This window comes from Delphinapterus leucas, chromosome 16 (assembly GCF_059928025.1).
Source record: "Delphinapterus leucas isolate spDelLeu-1000000601 "Yukka" chromosome 16, BTC_Dleu_Yukka2, whole genome shotgun sequence".
NCBI lineage: Eukaryota > Metazoa > Chordata > Mammalia > Artiodactyla > Monodontidae > Delphinapterus > Delphinapterus leucas.
This window is the reverse complement of record NC_143144.1, coordinates 78,144,888-78,165,359: the sequence shown is the minus strand read 5'-3', so window position 1 is coordinate 78,165,359 and position 20,472 is coordinate 78,144,888. Positions and strand designations below refer to the sequence as shown.

General features: G+C 42.9%; 1 protein-coding gene across 5 annotated transcripts in view; it reads left to right on the top strand.

The window, feature by feature from the left end:
* The window catches only part of C16H10orf120 (chromosome 16 C10orf120 homolog), a 56,650-nt gene extending 47,724 nt beyond the window's left edge, over positions 1-8,926 (top strand). For 4 of the 5 annotated variants that reach the window (XM_089898304.1, XM_089898303.1, XM_089898306.1 and 1 more), the window contains 2 exons: positions 81-156; positions 695-8,923. In XM_089898304.1, coding sequence (XP_089754430.1) covers positions 81-156; positions 695-1,450 — 832 coding nt within the window. In that variant the 3' untranslated portion in view covers positions 1,451-8,923. Of the gene's footprint in view, positions 1-80; positions 157-694 lie in introns of all 5 variants that reach the window. The other variant, XM_089898307.1, reaches the window with a different exon arrangement.
* The last annotated feature ends 11,546 nt before the right edge of the window (positions 8,927-20,472 follow it).

Genomic DNA, 20,472 nt, shown 5'->3' with positions numbered 1-20,472 from the left:
ACCCTTTGTGAGATTTCCCATTCCAAAGGGAAAACTAGGATGACCCTTTCCGAGTTCTAATACACCTCTCTGCCTTCCAGGATATGGACCAAATTCTACAAATCAGACCCACGCATTGCCCTCGGAAAATACTCCCCCTTGGAAAAAGAGATCCTAGTAAGTGCTGTGAAATTTATACACAGGGAAGCCCCACGGAAGCCAGGCAGTTAGGCTAGGGGAGCCAGAGGTTCAAAAACCACCAGCAATAGAGATGTAAGTCTCCCAAACAGCAGACTGGAGTTGGCCACTACTTGGCCGTTGTGAGCTAGTGGCTTCCACACCTGCATAGCAAAAGCAAAATACTCTCTTATTTCGAAGTCCCAAGTAGGAATATAACTACAAGTGATAACAAATCACGGAAGCTGCCTTTTCTCAAGCCCTTATCTTGCACTAGTTGCTTTCATATATATCTTATGGAGACCTCACAGGGGCCTGTAAGATCAATAAAATTCTTTCAAATTCATAGTAGGTAAGAAGGAGAGTCAGGAGTTGAACCCAGGCTCGTCTAACCCCGAAGATCTGTGCTCTTTCTCACTACCCAGGGGCTCGGGCACCCTCAGCGATGGAGGGTGAAGGTGCCACTAGGTAGTTGTTCCTGTGGGTCCCCCCTACTCCTGTCCCGTTGAGATTTTAACCATCCCTTTCCCGTTGTCAGCGTCTAGGCGGTGTTCACACCATAGCAGCCAGGAGGTTTCTGACTTATAAGCAAGAAGAAGAACGGAAAATGCTCAAGGAACTACAGGTGCTGTCTTCAGACTATAAAAGGGCGGTGGAATATAGGAAGCAACTCACCCCTCCTTGTGCCACCTGTGGACCCCTAGAAAAAATATGGACGGCGAAGGTGATGGTGCCCCCAGAGGAGTTCAAAATGCCACAGCGGGAGAGGCTGAACGTCAGCAAGCACATAGAACGAATGCAGCTCGCTCGAGCCCTGAGGAATAAGCAGCCTTTACCCTACATTGAAAGATTTAGGAGCTCTTTGCTTCTGTCTGGAGGGGGCCTGGACCTCCCGGCAAGGGACAAAACTGGGGAAGGCAAGGATGACCGAGACGCCGATCACTGCGACTATGCCCATCAAGAGAAGAGAGATGAGGCAGAGAGCAAAACCACGAAAAGACAGGAAATAAAAATGAACGTAATTTTCAAGTCAGGAGAGCCAAAAAAATGTGTAACGTACCATCCAAATGATCTAAAACCATTCCTCCCTCCAAAAAAAGCAGAAAGATCCATCGCTGGCTTAACAAACAGAAATCTTTTGCACCTGGCCGAATTCCCTGGAGACCTAATGCTGATGAATCAGGATTTTATATCACGGGGAATCCACCCCGGTGATGTGTCAAAGGCCAGCTGCCTGGAAGAAGGCAGCGCCTGGAAGGAGTACATGCACAAAGTTGCTTCCCACCATTATTAAAGGTTTATTTATTCCCCATGGAAGCCGAGTGCCCTGGTCCTTATTACTCCTGCAGCTCTGCCCCAGGTGGCTTCCCTCTTTCTCTTTTTTTCATTCTTTTCTTTTCTTAGCTTTAAAAAAATTTGATTTAAAAAGTTTTAAATTTTATTTATTTATTTTTAATTTTTTAAAAATTGATTTATTTTATTTACTTATTTTTGGCTGGGTTGGGTCTTCGTTGCTGTGCACGGGCTTTCTCCATTTGCAGCGAGTGGGGGCTACTCTTCTTTGAGGTGCACAGGCCTCTCATTGCAGTGGCTTCTCTTGTTGCTGAGCACGGGCTCTAGGTGCATGGGCTTCTGTAGTTGTGGCACGTGGGCTCAGTAATTGTGCCTTGTGGGCTCTAGAGTGCAGGCTCAGTAGTTGTGGTGCACGGGCTTAGTTGTTCCACGGCATGTGGAATCTTCCCGGACCAGGGCTCGAACCCATGTCCCCTGCACTGGCAGGCGGATTCTTAACCACTGCGCCACCAGGGAAGCCCCCAGATTTTTATTTTATGTTGGAGTAGAGTTGATTAACAATGTGTTAGTTTCAGATGTACAGCAGAGTGATTCAGTTACACGTATACATGTATCTATTCTTTTTCAAATTCTTTTCCCATTTAGGTTATTACAGAGTATTGAGCGGAGTTCCCTGTGCTATACAGTAGGTCCTTGTTGGTTATCTTTTTTTTTTTTTTTTGGTTATCTATTTTAAATATAGCAGTGTGTACATGTCAATCTCAAACTCCTTAACTATCCATCCCCCCCACCCTTCCCCCCTGGTAACCATAAGTTCTTTCTCTCAGTCTGTGAGTCTATTTCTGTTTGGTGGCTTCCCTCCTTTTCTCCTTACAGGACCCGATCTCCAGGGCGTCCTCAAGGTAAGACCTAGCTGCTGAGGTTTCCTGGTGTCAGGCAGCTGTTGGCTGTCAGCTGCTCCCCCGACCCCAAGCAGCCCAGGCCTTCGCAGGATGCAGACGACTCCTTTTCATCTACTCCCATGGGACCTGCATCAGTTACCTGCTTCGGTGAAGCAAGTCACCCCAAAATTTAACAGCTTACACCAACTTTCGTTAATTTAGGTTATAATTCTAATTGTGGTCAGCAATTTGGGCTGGTCTCAGCTGAGTTCCTCGTGTGTCTGCAGTCAACGGCGGGTCATTTGGGTGGTTCTCTTTCTCGGGGGAGAGCTATCAGCTGGGTCAGTGGGAGTGATGGGTACATCTTTCCTCTTCCAGCAGCTGTAGCAGGCCAGCCCCAGGCTTGTTCACGGGGCTGCTGCAGGAGCCGAGAGAGCAAGCAAAAGTCCGCAAGGACTCTTGAAGCCAAGACCAGAACCGGCACACCACCACTTTGCCACACTCTGTTGGCCAAAGCAAGATACACGGCCAGGTCCAGATGCAAGGGTGTGTAAATGGACTTCACCTCTTGTTGGGAGGAGGTGGAAAGTCGTACTGCAAAAGGGCATGAGCTCAGGGAGGCTGGTACAGACAGGACTGTGGCTGCAGTTAGTCTGCCCCAGAGCCCCTGGGGCTGGAGCTGGGACCAGCCTGTAGCCCAGATCGGGGGAAGGAACCCTGCTCAGGAAAGAGGCTGCCCAGGCCTAAAGGCTAGAGGTCTGTTCCATGCTCCCCACTTCTTCCCTAGACATGCAGCTTCTACCTTGGAAGGCAGAGCCAGCCTGTTCCCGGCCTGATCTCTGCCGCCCTCCTCTTCTGGGCAGCCACGTGACTTACACCCTCCCCATCAAGTCAAGTGCAGGCACGGGACACGCAAGGCTGTAGCAGGCACAATTCCTTTGGATGTGTCAGGAGGATAATCCAAGGTCCCTGCGGTCAGTTATTGCTACTGCCATGAAGGCCCTGCCTCAGCCCCAAGGTGGCAGATCTGGGAGATATTTCAGTGTTTGAGAAGATGACGCATTCGTTTCTTGTCTGCATCTGAAACCCAGAAGAATCCCCCGGTTAATCACACACTGTCCTCGGCAACTCTGCACACAGTTGGAAAGACACTGAGCTTGCCCACAGGTACAGCTTCCGGGGACAAGGCCAGCATTCTTTCTAGATCATTCCTCTCCATGGATTTTTCGCAATTGGCTCTTTCAGAACCACAGCTCTCCTCCAAGCAGAGGGGGAGTCATGGGCGGGAGGCTGACCCTCTCCCATTTTCCAGGAGAACTCCATTGGCCATAGCCACAGGTTAAGAGAAAGTATTGTATCGGTAGCAGCTATTGCCAAGAGAGCGATTTAGGGAGAGGTAGCGCAATTCCAAAGTCATCAGTGGAAGAATCAGTATAAACCAAAGGGATGCTCGAACTTTTCCACTGGGGCAAAGCTGGAAATTAGGGAGAAGGAAAATATTATTTCCAATATTGATATAACTTCTCCAATGGCTATAAAATTGTGAATATCAAAGCAACACATGAAAACTCAAACCGGTTTGAAAACATTTTAAAGCTATTTAGCTGGATCCTAAACATTGCTCAAGATCAGCTCTGCAGTGTGGTAGAAAGTTCTTTGCATGAGAAGCGAGACCAGTGCTCTTCTTAGAGATCTACCACCAACCAGCTGGGAAGTGTGGGTAAACCACAAAGCTCTCTGTGACTCAACTTCCTCAGCAGTTAAATGAGCTCATCAACTAGAGCATCACCAAGGTCCAGTTCTGGGATTCATTTAACTAGCTGTTTGCAGTGGAGTTTGCATTGCTCACCATCTGCTTAGTGTCACAACCTAAGAACTGTGTTACAGCACCAGGTGGTGCTGGTCTGGAGACATTTTCACTGAGTGCAGTAGTCACCTCTGAGAATAAATCAGGGAAGTTGTTAACAACCTTGTTGATAGTGTCATTTTAATTACAACAAACATTAATTACTTGGAGCCATCCAGAAATAACCCACAGTTAACCATACAGGTTTGTGTATCTGTGTGCCATCTTCTAGGAAGTATATATGAAAATAAGCTTAGATTTATTTATTATTAAAGGTTTCTGAAAAATCTCTGAAAGAAGTATGTATTCCTTCTGACTGCTTACCTGGAGTTATATAAACACACCCAGATGATAATATTTGATAAAAAGATAAGTGACCTAAAGAGCCCTGCAAGAGCCTTAGGCTATGGTGAAATTTAATTAAAAATTTATTTATTTATTTCTAATTAAAAATACTTTTATTGAAGTATAGTTGCTTTACAGTGTTTCAGGTGTACAGCAAAGTGATTCAGTGATATATTTACATATATGTATATATATGTATATATATTTATACTCTTTTTCAGATTCTTTTCCATTATAGGTTATTACAAGATATTGAATATAGTTCCCTGTGCTATACAGTAGGTCCTTGTTTATCTATTTTACATATAGTAGTATGTATCTGTTAAACTCAAGTTCCCAATTTATCTCTCCCCGCCGCTTCCCCTTTGGTGACCATAAGTTTATTTTCTATGTCTGGGAGTCTGTTTCTGTTTTGTAATAAGTACATTTGTATCATTTTTTTATTTAGATTCCACATATAAGTGATATCATATGATATTTGTCTTTGTCTGACTCACTTCACTTAGTATGATAATTTCTAGGTCCATTCATGTTGCTGCAATGGTAATATTTCATTCTTCTTTTTAGCTCAGTAGTATTCCATTATATATTTGTACCACATCTTCTTTATCCATTTCTCCATCGATGGACACCTAGGTTGCTTCCATATCTTGTTTATTATAAATAGCACTGCTATGAACATTGGGGCGCATGTATCTTTTTGAGTTAGAGTTTTCATCTTTTCCAGATATACGCCCAGGAGAGGGATTGCTGGATCACATGGTAAGTCTATTTTTACTTTTTAAAGAACTATGGTGGAACTTAGAAAGCCTTTGGGCATCAGCCCAAAGAGAGTTCTGGTAAGGAGTAATTTAATCTGAAATTTGTAACAATTCTTTATTCCTTGAGAACTCTGATACAAAGTAGCCTTGTGGGACAAGTGATAGATTAAATTTTTCCCAAAAGTCCAGTATTGGTTATTCAATATACAGAGGCAAAAAGAGATAGATGATAGATAGATAGATAGATAGATGATAGATAGATAGATAGATGACAGATAGATAGATGACAGGTAGATATTTCAGAGGAAAAACTAATCTGATAGTTGATTTTCACATAAGCTTAGTGTCGTCATTACTGGAAAAAGTCAGAACTTCTTTGGACTTCCTTAAACTTACAGTTTAGTATCAGTTTTATTTTGAATTACTTATGGAAACAGGCCTCATTGTCTTTTCCATTCTTAGAACCAGTACAGATTTTAATCTGTTCTTGCCCGAGACCCACAGGAGCCCTGTGGTGTCAGAGAGGGCTCATTTACGAGGATGGTGTCTGAAGAAGGTGACCAAATGAGCTGGAAGATTCTGGGGTGAAACATCTGGCTAGCACTTTGGACATGGCCAGACCTTCAGCTCCATTTCCTGAAGAGACACTGGGTGCTTCCTGCTATAGTTCACCCCTAGACTGTGTCTGTTGCCCCCCTTTGGGATCCCATAGCAATCTGACTTTGCTCCACCTTCCCTGTTTCATCTTTCCCCATGTATAACCCGCTGGCTGATGAGCCATTTGTGTGACCCCAGTGCCTAGGTTCAACTTAATCATTCTGGCAGCCCTAGTGCCTAGCACACCTTCTGTACTCCATAAATCATTACATCACTGTAATGAGGTGACATTTACATTCCTTAAGAGCTGGTACCAGGATGTATCTTAGGGTAAATTGTCTTTCTTGGGGAAAAATAACCTTACAATCCATTTTGAGCTGGAATGGGATACTTGAGGAGCCCCCCCCCAAACAAAACAAAAGAATGGGTAAGCCTTCTTCATGGGGAAGTGAGAGGAATTTTCCATTTCCTCTTGAAAAAGGGAGAAAGGGAGAGAGAGGAGGGAGGAGCTAGTGAGATGGAGTAAGGCAGGGTGCATGGGTAGAGGGACCACATAAAACCCCCAGGTGGCGATGAAAAGGAAGACTTGGACTCCACCCTCAACAAGCTTGTAAACTGGTTAAAGAATGAGACAAATATTCAAAAATGTTAATACCATGGAGCCCAACCTATCCAAGTTTATCTTCCTCTCTGCACCATGAATCTCCAGTTTCAGCAAACAGGGCTTCAGATTCTGCCCTGAAGGAGATGCTGAGAGTTCAAGGACCACCTGGGCTATGGCGGTGGGCACACCTGGGTTCAAGTCCTTGCTCCATTATGAGGTGAGCTGTGGGATCTAGGTCAAGTTCCAGACATCTTTCAGCTTCAGGTTCCTCACCTGTAAATGGGAGCAATAATGTGTCTCCCTCACAGGGATGTTGGAGGATTAAATGAGGAAACGTGTGGGAAACACTAAGAACAGTTAATTCAGCATGAGGCTTGGTAACTACTTCATATCAGCTGAGAGTTTATAATATCTGAATCTCTATTATTATTATTGGGTTCAATCTGGTTGAAGCCCCCCATGTAAAAATTCAATAAAATGTATATGCTTTTCTCCTGTTAATCTGTCAGTTTAATTTTTAGACCCAACCAGGGATCCTAAGAAAGTCGAAGAAAATTTTTCTTCCCCTACAATATGCATGTCTGCTACTTCAGTTCAGTGTTTCATCAAAGTCTCCAAAAGCCAGCAAAGCTGTCAGAAAAGACAACCTGATAAAAATATCAAGGATAATCAGAGGGAAATATGCAAAATATAATGCTTGGAAACATCCATCCTAAAGGTTTACGTAAAACGATTCTTACGTGAAACGATTCTTAAACTTTTTTGACTGGAAAAATCAAATCATGGAAACTGTGACACCATTAGAACAATGGCTCCCATACTGCTACCCTGAGCTACATTGTCATATTCACATTGAATAAAAGAGCCTCAATATCAGTTTGAGTAATTATTGTTCATCTTTGGTACAAACTCAGAATTCTTCATATGAAAAAACCCAGGAAGTTCAAAAGGCTTGCTTTTTAGTGCAAAAACCCAAATTCCTAGATAGATTAAATCATGCCCCGATTGCATCTCTTTTTCTTTTGTATTCTGTGGTAATTGCCTCCTGAGAGATTAAGCAAAAGATTTAAAATCCACAAAAGTACCCTAATGCACCAGTGAATGTTCGAGACATTCCAATTAGGTTCATTACTTACCATTTGGTAAGCGCTCTTACTGGTGAATAGTATAGCTTTTAGCTTCTAAGCCATACGTTACCCTGACATCCTTTCCATCTCAGCTTTTGACAGTTCAACTCGTCACCCACATCAGGTGTTATTTTAGCAATTTTTGAAATAGAGGGTATAAGATATTCTTTCCTGTTTAGGGGAGAAAATTTTCCATTTAAACCTGAAACACTATTGCTTTTAAAAAGAGACATATGGCATTCTTGGTTTCAGAATCATGGTGGTATTCAAGGGCTTGAAATATGAGGGGGGGAAATGTTAGTTAATTTTATTTTCATCCTAGTGAGTACCAGGTTTATAAGCATCAAATGGTAAATATTATAACAATAGAAACTATTCCCCTAATAGCTGAAGGAAGAAAGGACTCATACACCTGTTTTTCACTTGCCCCTACATCCCAGCTGTCTGTGCACATAGTGTGGGAGAGGAAAAATTTCCCCCTTTACCCTTTCTAGATTCTGTGCCTGCTCTAAGAATTAAACTGACATAAGACAGATTAACCACTGGGGGGAAAAACAAATTTAATTATGGATGTATTTATGGAGCCCCATAAAGATATGGGACTCAAAATATGGCCAGCTGATTGGGACTTATAAGCCATCCTGAGCTAAGGAAAAGGATAGGAATTGTAGGTGAAGAGAAGGCAATTCAAGGACAGGTGGGAAGAGAAAATGTATGGGAAACAAAAGTTCTTACCCTTCCAGGCAGGTAAATCTCAGGTGGAAAAAAAAGTGATCTCTGGGAGTAGCTCTCCTCCCTTACAAATACTCTTTCTAGTGGAAATTTCCTTTATGAATGTAGATTTCCCTTACAGAAGGGTACCTTCTCCTGCTTCTACAGTTTCTCAGAAATAACCAGCTCAAAATAATCCTTATGCCAAAGGGGCATATTTGGGGGGGCCTGTTCTGCTACCCTTCATAGATTTTCTGTTTTTCTAATTATCCTTGTGTACTTGGAATAAATCCTATATTTTCATGATTATTTTTTACATTGCTAAATTCGATTTCTTAACATTCTATCCTATTTTATCTTTTTTTTTTTTTTTGCGGTATGCGGGCCTCTCACCGCTGTGGCCTCAGCGGCCATGGCTCACGGGCCCAGCCGCTCCGCGGCATGTGGGATCTTCCCGGACCGGGGCACGAACCCGTGTCCCCTGCATCAGCAGGCGGACTCTCAACCACTGCGCCACCAGGGAAGCCCCATCATCATTATATTCTAAACATTTAATAATTTCTATTACCATTTTACCTCCCTCTCAAGAATTATTTTATTTTGGAGTTCATTTTCAAAGTTTACAAATAATTTAATACTTTTATTTTACTATTTAATTGCCTTGAAGTTATAAACATGGTCTATATGACATCTTTAATTACTGGATTTAAAAATTAATCTATGACACGATTAATTTTTGTGAATGTTCAACACGTCCTTGAAAAGACAGTTCATGATTTCTAGGGTACAAGTCCTATATTCATCTTTTAGATCAAAATTTTAAATATTCACACTTTGTGGTAAAATCACCTACCACATTCATTTCTCCTTCTACCACGATCAGTTTTTGCTTTGCAGTTATGTTAAGTGTGCAATTTGTGATTGTTGTATCTTCTTAGTGGACTTTCTTCCACTACTTTTCAGTAACTATTTTAATTTTTATCCTTATTATTGATTTGTGCATTAAATATCTCATTTGGTATGAATATTTCAAATTCATCACGTTTTGGGAGGGCTGGGATATTATATATCACAACTTTCATGGATTGTTGTGCTGTTCTGACGGCAATCACATGGCTTCCACTGTTGATGTGCCCTATGGTTTATCCTCACAGTGTGACGAGTGGGCACAGCACAGCTCAGGAATCAGACGGCCCTGGTCACAGTCCTGTGGGCATGAGAGCTGGATGGCTTTGCACAAGTTATTTACTCTCCCTAAGCCTCAGTCCATTCAGCTGTAAAATGAGGATTTAATAGTAACGGCTTCCTTGGGTTCTGGAGGATAATCCACGCATACACGGCTCAGTGGCCAGCCCAGGGAGCCTCTCCAGTGCATTACCCGCCATTGTCAACATCCTATGGCAGCCACTTCCTTTCCCAACTAGATACTTCTGGCCTCAGTAAGTAGAAATCAACAAATGCTCTGGAAACTATTTGATCATAAATGTCAACCTGAACACTGGGAGTCCATCTCCAGCTGCCCTTCCTGGGCCCTGAGGTGGCATTGGATTGGGGGGCACAAAAGAAACCTCCCCACCCTGGGGTGTCCACCACGTCTGCTCTGGAAAATATAAATGAAGGTTTGCCTGAAAGCAGGTGTCACGTGCAGAACCAGAAACTATCCCCGTCACTTCAGGTGGCGTCTCTAGACTGGACCCACATCTGCAGTGAACCCCTCTGATCTAGAATCTGAGGTCCCAGCTTTGAAGCAGAGGGAACATGCAGCCCCTTGTAGGAGTTCAAGACATGTCACCCTGAAACATGCCATCTTGGCATATTGATGATTTGAACTGAAGGCACTTGAGAAACAGCAGACGCAGGAAGGGCTCTGATGGACGCATTTCTACCCACAAGCTGCCCACAAAATGTCCCATCAGAATGGCGCCCCCCAGGACCAGGCAGACAGGAAGGTCCTCCTCACAGCAGCCTGGGATGGACGCTGACAGGGGTCTGTGGTCACACACTGACCGCACTGACCTGTCCTTCCACTTGCCACCACCTGCATCTCCTAGCCCCGACCCGCATTGCCTGAAGGAGATGAGAGCAGTGAGGAGCAGAGGGGAGGGGAGAGCCTAGTGATGGGGGCCGCCCTGCCCTGAAGTGTGAGGGGCAAAGGTGAGCAGGGGGGGAACAACAGGGCGAGGGCAGGGAAGCAGAGTGAGCAGAGCTGAAGAGAGGAGCTGGAGCAGAAAGGGGGACAGCAGGGGGAAGGACAGAAAGAGACAGAGATACAGAATGAGGGAGAAGAAGCCAGAGGTCTCCCTGAGGAAATGACGGCTTCTTTTTTCCTCCCAGCATCGGGAATCAGGGCTGCTCTCCCTCCTGCGGTCAAGGGCAGTCCCAGCGGCAGGGCTAGGCTCTCCCTGTCAGGACATCCTCAGCCCCTGGACGGAGCTGCTGTTCCTGCTGTTCGTTCCCGAACTTGTGTAGCTGCCACGTCTCAATCCCTGGGGGCAGGTGCAGAGCACACCCACCTGTCCTGGGGCTTCCTCAGGGGCCCCCGTTTCCCCATTGGTCACCCCCTCCAGCTCAGGTCCAGCCAGGGTCCCCCCTCCAAGCACCCACACAGTCACAGCTCCAAGAACCCCTCCAAAGCGAAAACACGTCTGGTTCCCCTCATCCAGGTCTGGGCTGAGCCCTGGCTGCCCCGCAGTGCATCCCAGGGACATTGGCTTAAGGCAGGAGGGAGGGGGGAGGCAGGGAGACCCAAGAAAACATCTCAGAACAAAGACAGGGGAGCCCAGAGAATGTTTAAAAATCAAGGTGGTCTCAGCCCAGGGTCATGGCCATCCTGTTGGACCCCTCCTCCTCCAGCCCAGGGTGAGGGAGACATCTCGTTGGAGGAGAGTATCTTGCAGACTGTCTTCGCTGGCAACAAGCAAACTGCATAGAATCTCTAGGTTGAACAGGAAGCAGAGAGAGAGGCCCAGGAGTAAGGGGCTGGGGGCCAGGCTTTACCTGTGCTGAGCAGCAAGGCCCAAGGGATGGCGCTGGACAGCTTCATCTTAGCAGGCCTGGCAGCAGCCTCAGGAATGAGCCTGGCCCTGGAGGCCTGGGGCTATATAGACACAGCCGCTGACACCTGACCTCCTCCCTCCCTCTGGAGACCAGGCCAGCAGGGCTGCAGGAGCCTCGAGTTCTCTAGAGGGAGGGAGGCTGCCTGCTACTTACCCCTTGTCTTTCTCAGACACTTCTGTGTCCTTTCTCACCCAGACTGGGAAATAATGGGCAGTTTCTTCTCTTCCTCTCCTCTTCCTGTGGTCCTGGATGAAGGGTGGCAAGTTGACCACCTGCCACATGGAACTCTTGTTTGGGGAGCACCTCCTGCCTGGGGTTAAGTGACAGCACTTTCACCTCTAGTAACTTGCAGAAGCCTCACAACACTTTGGACAGGATGGGAACTGAGACCCAGAGAGATCAAGGGACTTGCCCAACATCACAGGGTGACAGTGGCAGAAGCGGGATGAGGTCTGACCTCCTGGCTGCCTGGTCTCTCTGAGAGCCCTCCTTTGTCACTCAGGGCAAAGGTGCATAGACAGCCCCCAGTCTGCTCCAGGTGTGGGTCAGGATTGGTGGAGCAGCTGTAGTACATACCAGCCCGTGTGTGGTGTCTCCACAAGGATGACATGGGTACACACGTCGGAATTCCTTCTATATTTATGACACCAATACCACATGGCTCGGTCCAAGGAGTGTCACAGTTATAAGAACCCAGGGAAACTTCCTGTGGAAGACAGTCTAGCAGGTTCTCACCAGACTCCACAGGAGTTTCCATATGGCCCAGCTTTCCAATAGGTATTTACCCGAGAAATGAAAATGTATGTCCACACAGAAAATTATGCATGAATATTCGTAGCAGGATTATTGTAAGAGACAAAGTGTGGAAACAACCCAAATGTCCAACCACTGATGAATGGGTAAATGAAACGTGATCTGTCCATACAATAGAAGTCATTCAGCCATAAAGAGAAGTGGCAGCCCAACTGCCTTCGAAGGAGTATTAGCAATTACAAACCAAACAGAAACATGAAAGTCCAGTTCCCTGAAAAATAAACAGCTCTGGATTTTACCAAATCTTTCAAAATTTCTTGTTGGTCAAAAATCCTATAATTAATATCTAGTTTTTTTAATTGTTATTTCTCCAATTGCCGGGGGAGTTGGTCTCTTTTTATGTTTCTAATGCAACTGCAGCTCTTTGGTGAAATGCCTGTTCATACATATCTTTGGGCCAGTTTTCTATTACTATTGCATCACTCATCTTTTTCTTATGGATTGTAGAAACTTCCTGTCCTTTCCAATCCCTATCTCTTTTCATAGAGGCCCTAATGGGTTCACAGTGTGGAGAAACGTTCCACCCCAAGCAGAACCCAGGGAAGCTGCCTTGAGCCATCTGGTCACTCAAGCTCTCCTGGCTGATGAATGGGGGAGGAAGCACACTGGACAGTTTCTCCCTCTCAGGATACAATGAGAATTCTGCTTCAGTCGTTAAGCTCCCTGCTTATTACCAATATAAAATATAATATTTCCTCACAGTTCTCCTTCCATCTAGAATATCCCTTTCCTAATCTTTCCCTGTTACCCCTCACAGCCACCTTTACTCAGAATACTACCCAGCCCTGGTCTGTGGAGAGGACGGATGAGCTCCCCAATGGATATAAATGCAAGAATTGAGTCAACACGGGAACCCTGGGGAAAAGGCAGTTCCTCATCTTACATCCCAGCCCAAGCACCTGCCTTCAACTCCAAAGTGTCAGGCTGCCTGTCCTCCCAGCAGTGTCCAAGCACGGCTGTGGCTGCCTGGGGAGAAAAAGTAAGCACGGTCCCTTTTCCAGGGAAATTCAAGGTTCCTAAAATCACAACGTCCTCTGGAGGAAATTTATGGGTTAACAGCAGTTTTTGAGGATCTTTGCCCCTCGGATTCTGTCCCCAAAGGTCACACCTGGTTTCTAAACAAGCCTGGTCTCCCCCCTTCTAAGCTCCTTCCGTGTGGACTGCTCCACGGCACATCTTACCTCTCCTTCTCCATGAGATGTACTAGTTGTCTCCACCTGGCTCACAGACCCCCTACGTGCCTTCCACCCCATCAGAACTTTCCATCTACTCTCTTTCTAGATGGGCGTCATCTCCTGCTGAGCACCCAGGCTTTATTCTCACGGAAGCGTTCAAGGGTCTCTTGGGCATTTTGTAAGCTGCCTCCCCAGCACGGATTCTCTCCTCGTTGACAGAGAACCACAGGTTTATTCAGTTTCTCTTCCCCCCTGAATGTCCCATGGGCTTTGGGAGAGGTTGACCCCAGACCCAGCTCTGAGAACTGGCCTCAGTGGTGGAAGAGGTGGTGTGAGTGTCACCAGGGGGCTCCCCGTCCTGGTTGGTGATGGTGCAGGAATGAGCGTGTCCCCTAAATGGGCCACTGAAGTGAAAGGAAAGGTCTGGCTGCAGGGGAGGTGGGAGAAGTCTGCTCTCCACTTCCTCCCAACTGAGAGTGAAGTCAAGTCACAAGGCAAGAGGAGGGTGCGGCTGCCAGTCCAGAGCCACTGGGCAACCTCACCTCCAAAGCCTCCACTCTTCCAGCCCCAGGAGTCATCCCCTTCCTTGTTGTTGAAGGCATTTGAGATGGGGTTTCAATCACACGCAGCAGGAAACATCCTCACCCACTTAAGGTCTCATGAATCCAAGGACAGAAAGTGCTTCTAAGTTTCCTTAGAGACTCAGAAGAACAAGAGCTGTCTTCTGTTTGAGCCCCCCAAGCTGAGCAGACCTGCTCCATCTCACTTTTCTTTAGAGGAAAGGCTATATTGGCTATACTGGAGGAAAGCCTCCAATCCAATGTTGACTAAACTTGATGACAGTCATTCTGTAGTGTTCTAGGCTTGCTCCTGACGTCTCAGTTATAAATTATATGTTTTGCTGTATGTTCTTTCTTGTTGTGAGTTATGAACTTAAACTTGTTCCCTTCAATGACTAGTTTCTAAGCGTTTTGTTACAACATTAATAGCTATTCAGTTTTGTTGAATTTGCTTCTGTATCCATTGAGGTGTTAATATGGATTTTAGTGTTAATTCTATTAATATGAGAGATTTCATTAATAGATTTTCTGATTTCAAATTATGTTTGCATTCTTAGGGTAAAACCTTACTTTTTTTTCCCCTTGTTTACTAATTTTATTCAAATTCAGTCCTTGCACACACAAAAAATAAAACTTTAAAAACCAACAAAGAAGGAAATGATCTCATCTACTGATAAATTTAAATAAGAAGTGGTTAGTAGCAGTATCCAACTATATCTATGTAAAACCTTACTTTTTAAGAATATTTTATAAACTACTAAATTCAGTTCCCTAAAGTTCTATCCTATTCCATTTTCTTTTATCTTATATTTGCATCTATGTTCATAACTTTGCCTAGTTTCCTCTCCTGTACTGTCCTTGCCTATTACTCACATCAGATCATAATTTTATGAGATTATTCTAAATTTAAAACGATTTGGGTAGCCTTTTTACTTCCTCCAAGATATTTTGAATAAGGTAAAGATGATTGGGCTTTCCTGGTGGCGCAGTGGTTAAGAATCCGCCTGCCAATGCAGGGGACACGGGTTCAAACCCTGGTCCGGGAAGATCCCACATGCCGCGGAGCAAGTAAGCCCATGCGCCACAACTACCGAGCCTGTGCTCTAGAGCCCGCGAGCCACAACTACTGAGCCTGTGCGCCTAGAACCCGTGCTCTGCAACAAGAGAAGCCACCGCAGTGAGAAGCCCGCGCACCGCAACGAAGAGTAGCCCCTGCTTCCCGCAACTAGAGAAAGACCGCGCGCAGCAATGAAGACCCAATGCAGCCAAAAATAAATAAATAAAATAAAATAATTTTATAAAAAAAAAAGATAAAGATGATTGAAAACAGTGATATTTCCTTGTAAAATTGCCTGAAACTATGGCCTTTGAGCAGAAAACTTTTTTTTTTTTCACTCTGGATAATTTCAGGGCATCCGCCATCATATTTTATTAAATAATCTCTGAATTCCTATTTTTTCTTCCACTTTTATTGAGATATAATTAACATACAGCACTGTATAAGTTTAAGATGTATAGCATAATGATTTACCTTACATACATCATAAAATATTTATCATAATAAGTTTAGTGATCATCCATAATCTCATATAGTTATAAACTAAAGAAATAGAAAAAGTTTTTTTCCATGTGATGAAAACTCTAAGGATTTTCTTTCTTAGCAACTTTAATGTATAACATACAGTGTTGATTGTATTTATCATGTTGTACATTACATGCCTAGTACTAATTTTTCTTATGACTGGAAGTTTGTCCTTTTTGACTGACTTCATCCAATTCTCCCTCCCCCACCCACCTCCTCTGGTAACCATTAATCTGATACCTTATTCTGTGAATTTGTTTGTTTGTTTGTTTTTGAAGTACAACAACCTTAAACACTATGTTAGTTCGTGGTACATAACATAGTGAAGAGATATTCCTGTACATTTCAAAGTTTTGTTAACGATGTCACCATAGAAAGATATTACTTAGTTATTGATGGTATTCCTCACACTGTATATTTCATACTTGTGACTCACTTATTTTGTAACTGAAAGTATCTACCTCTTAACCTCTGTCACCTATTTCTTTCCTCCTCCTACCCATTTCCTTTCTGGCAATCACCTGTTTTTTCTCTATGTCTGTAATTCTGTTTGTTTCATCATGTTTGTTCATTTGTTTTGTTTTTTAGATTCCACCTATAAGCAAAATCATGCAGTATTTGTCTTTCTCTGTCTGACTTATTTCACTTATCATAAAACCCTTTGGGTTTATCATGTTGTTGCAAATGACAAAATTTCATTCTTTTCTATGGCTTAGTAACGTCGCATTGCATGTATGTACCACCTCTTCTTTGTCCATTCATCTATTGATGGGCCCTTAAATTGCTTCCATATCTTGGCTATTGTAAATAATGCTGCTATGATCATTGGAGTGCATGTATCTTTTCATTTTCTTCAGATAAATACCCAGGAGTGGAACTGCTGGTTAATATTGTAGTTGTATTTTTAATTTTTTTACAAATCTGCATTGTGTTTTCCATAGTGGCTGCACCAACTTATACTCCCACCAACAGTGCACAAGGATTCCCTTTTCTGCACATCCATGCCAACACTTGTTATATTTTTTCTTTTGGAAATAGTTGTTCTGACACGTGTGGGTGATATCTCAGTGTGGTTTTGATTTGCATTTCCCTGGTGATTAGTGATGTTAAGCATCTTTTCATGTTCCTGTTGGCCATCTGTATGTCTTCTCTGGAAAATATTCAGACCCTCTTTTTTAATCAGATTGTCTATTTTTCACGTTGAGTTGTATGAGTTCTTTGTAAATTTTGGATATTAATCCCTTTTAGGACACGAAATAGAATAGGACCCTATAGGGCTTTCCTGGGGACAGACGCCCTCCTGTTTCCCTCCTCTTGTTTGGAGAGAAGATTTAGCATCCTACACCTTCCCTGAGTTCCAAAGAACAAATTTAATCAGAGAAGTGAGAATATGCAGAAACAAAGGAAAGCAATCAAGCAAGACAACATAATAAGAGTTTAACCATAAAACAAAGTCAAGGACCTTTAGTTCCTCCTTAAGGGCTATAGAGAATATCCTGAGCCATATCCTTGAGTTGTTTTGCAGATACTAAAACCCCGACCAGGTGAAGGAAGTTAACTGTATGCTGACCACCAGTATGTAGACCCCAGACCTTTTGGAACCAGAAGGTTGATGATTGAGATTCCTGAAACATCACACTGTTACCTCACCATCAACCAACCAGAGAATTGTGCATGAGCTGAAACACACCCTGTGACCCTCTCCCTCACACTGTCTTTAAAAACCCTCCCCTGAAAATCATCCAAGATTTCAGGCCATATGAACATAAGTTGCCCGTTCTCTTTGCTTAGCACCCAGCAATAAATGCTGTACTTTCCTTGACCACAACCCAGTGTCAATATATTGGCTTTGCTGCACATCAGGCATGTGGACCCAAGTTCAGTTCAGTAGCAGATATATCATTTGCAAATATCTTCCTTATTTCAGTAGCAGATATATTATTTACAAATATCTTCTTTCATTCAGTAAGTGGTCTTTTTGTTTTGTTGATAGTTTCCTTCCCTGTGTGGAAGATTTTTACTTTGAAGTAGTCTTATTTATTTTTACTTTTGTCTCCCTTGCCCAAGGAGACATATCCAAAAAATATTACTAAGACCAATGTCAAAGAGCTTATGTTTTCTTCTAGAAGTTTTATGGTTTCTAGTCTTACATTTAGGTCTTTAATCCATTTTGAATTTATTCTTGTGACCAATATAAGAGGGTAGTTTAGTTTCATTCTTTTGCTGGACAAGTAACTGTCCAGTTTTCCCAACACAGTTTATTGAAGAGGCTGTCTTTTCCCCATTGTATATTCTTGCCTCCTTTATCTTACGTTAATTGCCCATATATGTGTGGGTTAACTTCTGGGCTTTCCATTCTGTTCCATTGATCTATGTGTCTGTTTCTCTGCTGGTACCAGACTGTTTTGATTACTGTAGCTTTATAACATAGATTGAAATCAGGCAGCAGAGAGATAGCTTCAGCTTTGTTCTTCTTTTTCAAGATTACTTTGACTATTCAGGGTATTTTGTGTTTCCATACAAATTTTAGAATTATTTGTTCCAGTTCTGTGAAGAATGCTATTGGTATTTTGATAGGGATTGCTTTGATTCTGTAGATTGCCATGGATATTACAGTCATTTTACCAATATTAATTCTTCCAATCCATGAACATGGTATATCTTTTCATCTGATTGTGTCATCTTCAGTTTCTTTCATTAGTGTCCTATAGTTTTCTTGGTACAGGTCTTTTACCACCTTAGGTTTATTCCTAGGTATTTTATTCTTTTTGATGTGATTGTGAATGGGATTGTTTTTTTAATTTCATTTTCTGATAGTTTGTGTTTAGTGTATAGAAGTGAAACAGATTTCTTTATGTTAGTTTTGTATCCTGCCACTTTACCAAGTTAATTGATGAGTTCCAGTAGTTCTTGGGTTTTATCTTTAGGATTTTCTATGTATACTACAATGTCATCTGCAAACAGTGACATTTAACTTCTGCCTTTCCAATTTGGACTCTTTTTATTTCTTTTTCTTTTCTGATTGCTGTGGCTAGGAATTCCAATACTGTGTTGAATAAAAGTGGCAAGAGTGGACCTCCTTGTCTTGTTCCTGATATTAGAGGAAATGTTTTCAGCTTTTCACCATTGAGTATGGTATTAGCTGTGGGCTTGTCATATATGGCTTTTATTATGTTGAGGTGTGTTCCCTCTATACTCATTTTGTTGAGAGTTATATTTCTTTAAAAAACTATCAGGAACTATGGTTTTTTGATGCAGGACACTTTGAATTACTAATACCATTTTTTGGGCAAACAATAAACATTTATTGAATCAAAGAATTAATGAATGGATGAATGGATAAAATAGTTATTTTAAAAATCTGTCTCATTACCCTTGTTTTCATGAGACCTTTTTTTTTTTTTTTTTTGGCCATGCCATGCAGCTTGTGGGATCTTAGTTCCCCAACCAGGGATTGAACGCAGGCCCCAGCAGTGGAAGTTCGGAGTCCTAACCACTGGATCACCAAGAAATTCCTGTCATAAGACTATTTTTAAAAGCAGTTTTAGGTTTAGAGCAAAATTGTGAGGGAGTCACAGAGATTTCCCACATATCCTAAGCCCCACACATGCATAGCCTAGTCTATTATCATCATAACTCATCAGGGTGGTACATTTGTCACAACTGATGAATCAAAATGGAAGCATCATAATCATCTGAAGTCGGTGGTTTACATTAGACTTCACTCTCGGTGTTCGAACATTCTATGGGTTTGGACAAATGTATAATGACATATATCCATCATTATAATATCACACAGAGTATTTTCATTGCCCTCAAAATCCTCTGTGCTCCACATATTCATCACTCCTCCCTAAGCCCTGCAAACCACTGACCTTTTTACTGTCTTCATAGTTTTACATTTTCTAGAATGTCAAATAGCTGGAATGGTAAAGTATGTAGCTTTATCAGATTGGCGTCTTTCACTTATCAATATGCCTTTAAGTTTCTTCCATTTGTCTTTTCTTTTTTTTGTTTTGTTTGTTTGTTTGTTTGTTTTTTCGGCTGTGTTGGATCTTCATTGTTGTGCGTGGGCTTTCTCTAGTTGCGGTGAGCAGGGGCTACTCTCCATTGCAGTGCACGGGCTTCTCATTGTGGTGGCTTCTCTTGTTGTGGAGCACTGGCTCTAGGTGCACAGGCTTCAGTAGTTGCAGCATGTGGGCTCAGTAGTTGCGGCATGCAAGCTTCAGTAGTTGTGGCTCGTGGACTCTAGAGCACAGGCTCAGTAATTGTGGTGCATGGGCTTAGTTGCTCCATATCATGTGGAATCTTCCCAGACCAGGGATTGAACCCATGTCCCCTGCATTGGCAGGTGAATTCTTAACCCCTGCACTACCAGGGAAGTCCCTTTTCATGGTTTGGTAGCTCATTTCTTTTTAGTGCTGGATAATGTTCCATTCCTGGATGTACTACACTTTATTGATTCATTCACCTACCAAAGGACGTCTTGGTTGCTTCTGAGTTTTGACAATTATTAATAAAGCTGCATAACATTTGAGTGCAGATTTTTGTGTGAACATAAGTTTTCAATTATTTTTGTGTAAATACCATGATACATGATTAGATTCCACATGTAAGTGATATCATATGATATTTGTCTTTCTCTGTCTGACTTACTTCACTTAATGTGATAATCTCTGGGTCCATCCACATTACTGCAAATGACACTATTTCATTCTTTTTTATGGCTGAGTAGTATTCCATTGTATATATATACCACATCTTCTTTATCCATTCATCAGTCAATGGGCATTTAGGCTGCTTCCATGTCTTGGCTATTGTAAACAGTGCTGCTATGAACATTGGGGTGCATGTATCTTTTTGAATTAGAGTTTTCTCCAGATATATTCCTAGGAGCAGGATTTCTAGATCATATGTTAACACTATTTTTGGTTTTTAAGTAACTTCCATCCAGCTCTCCATAG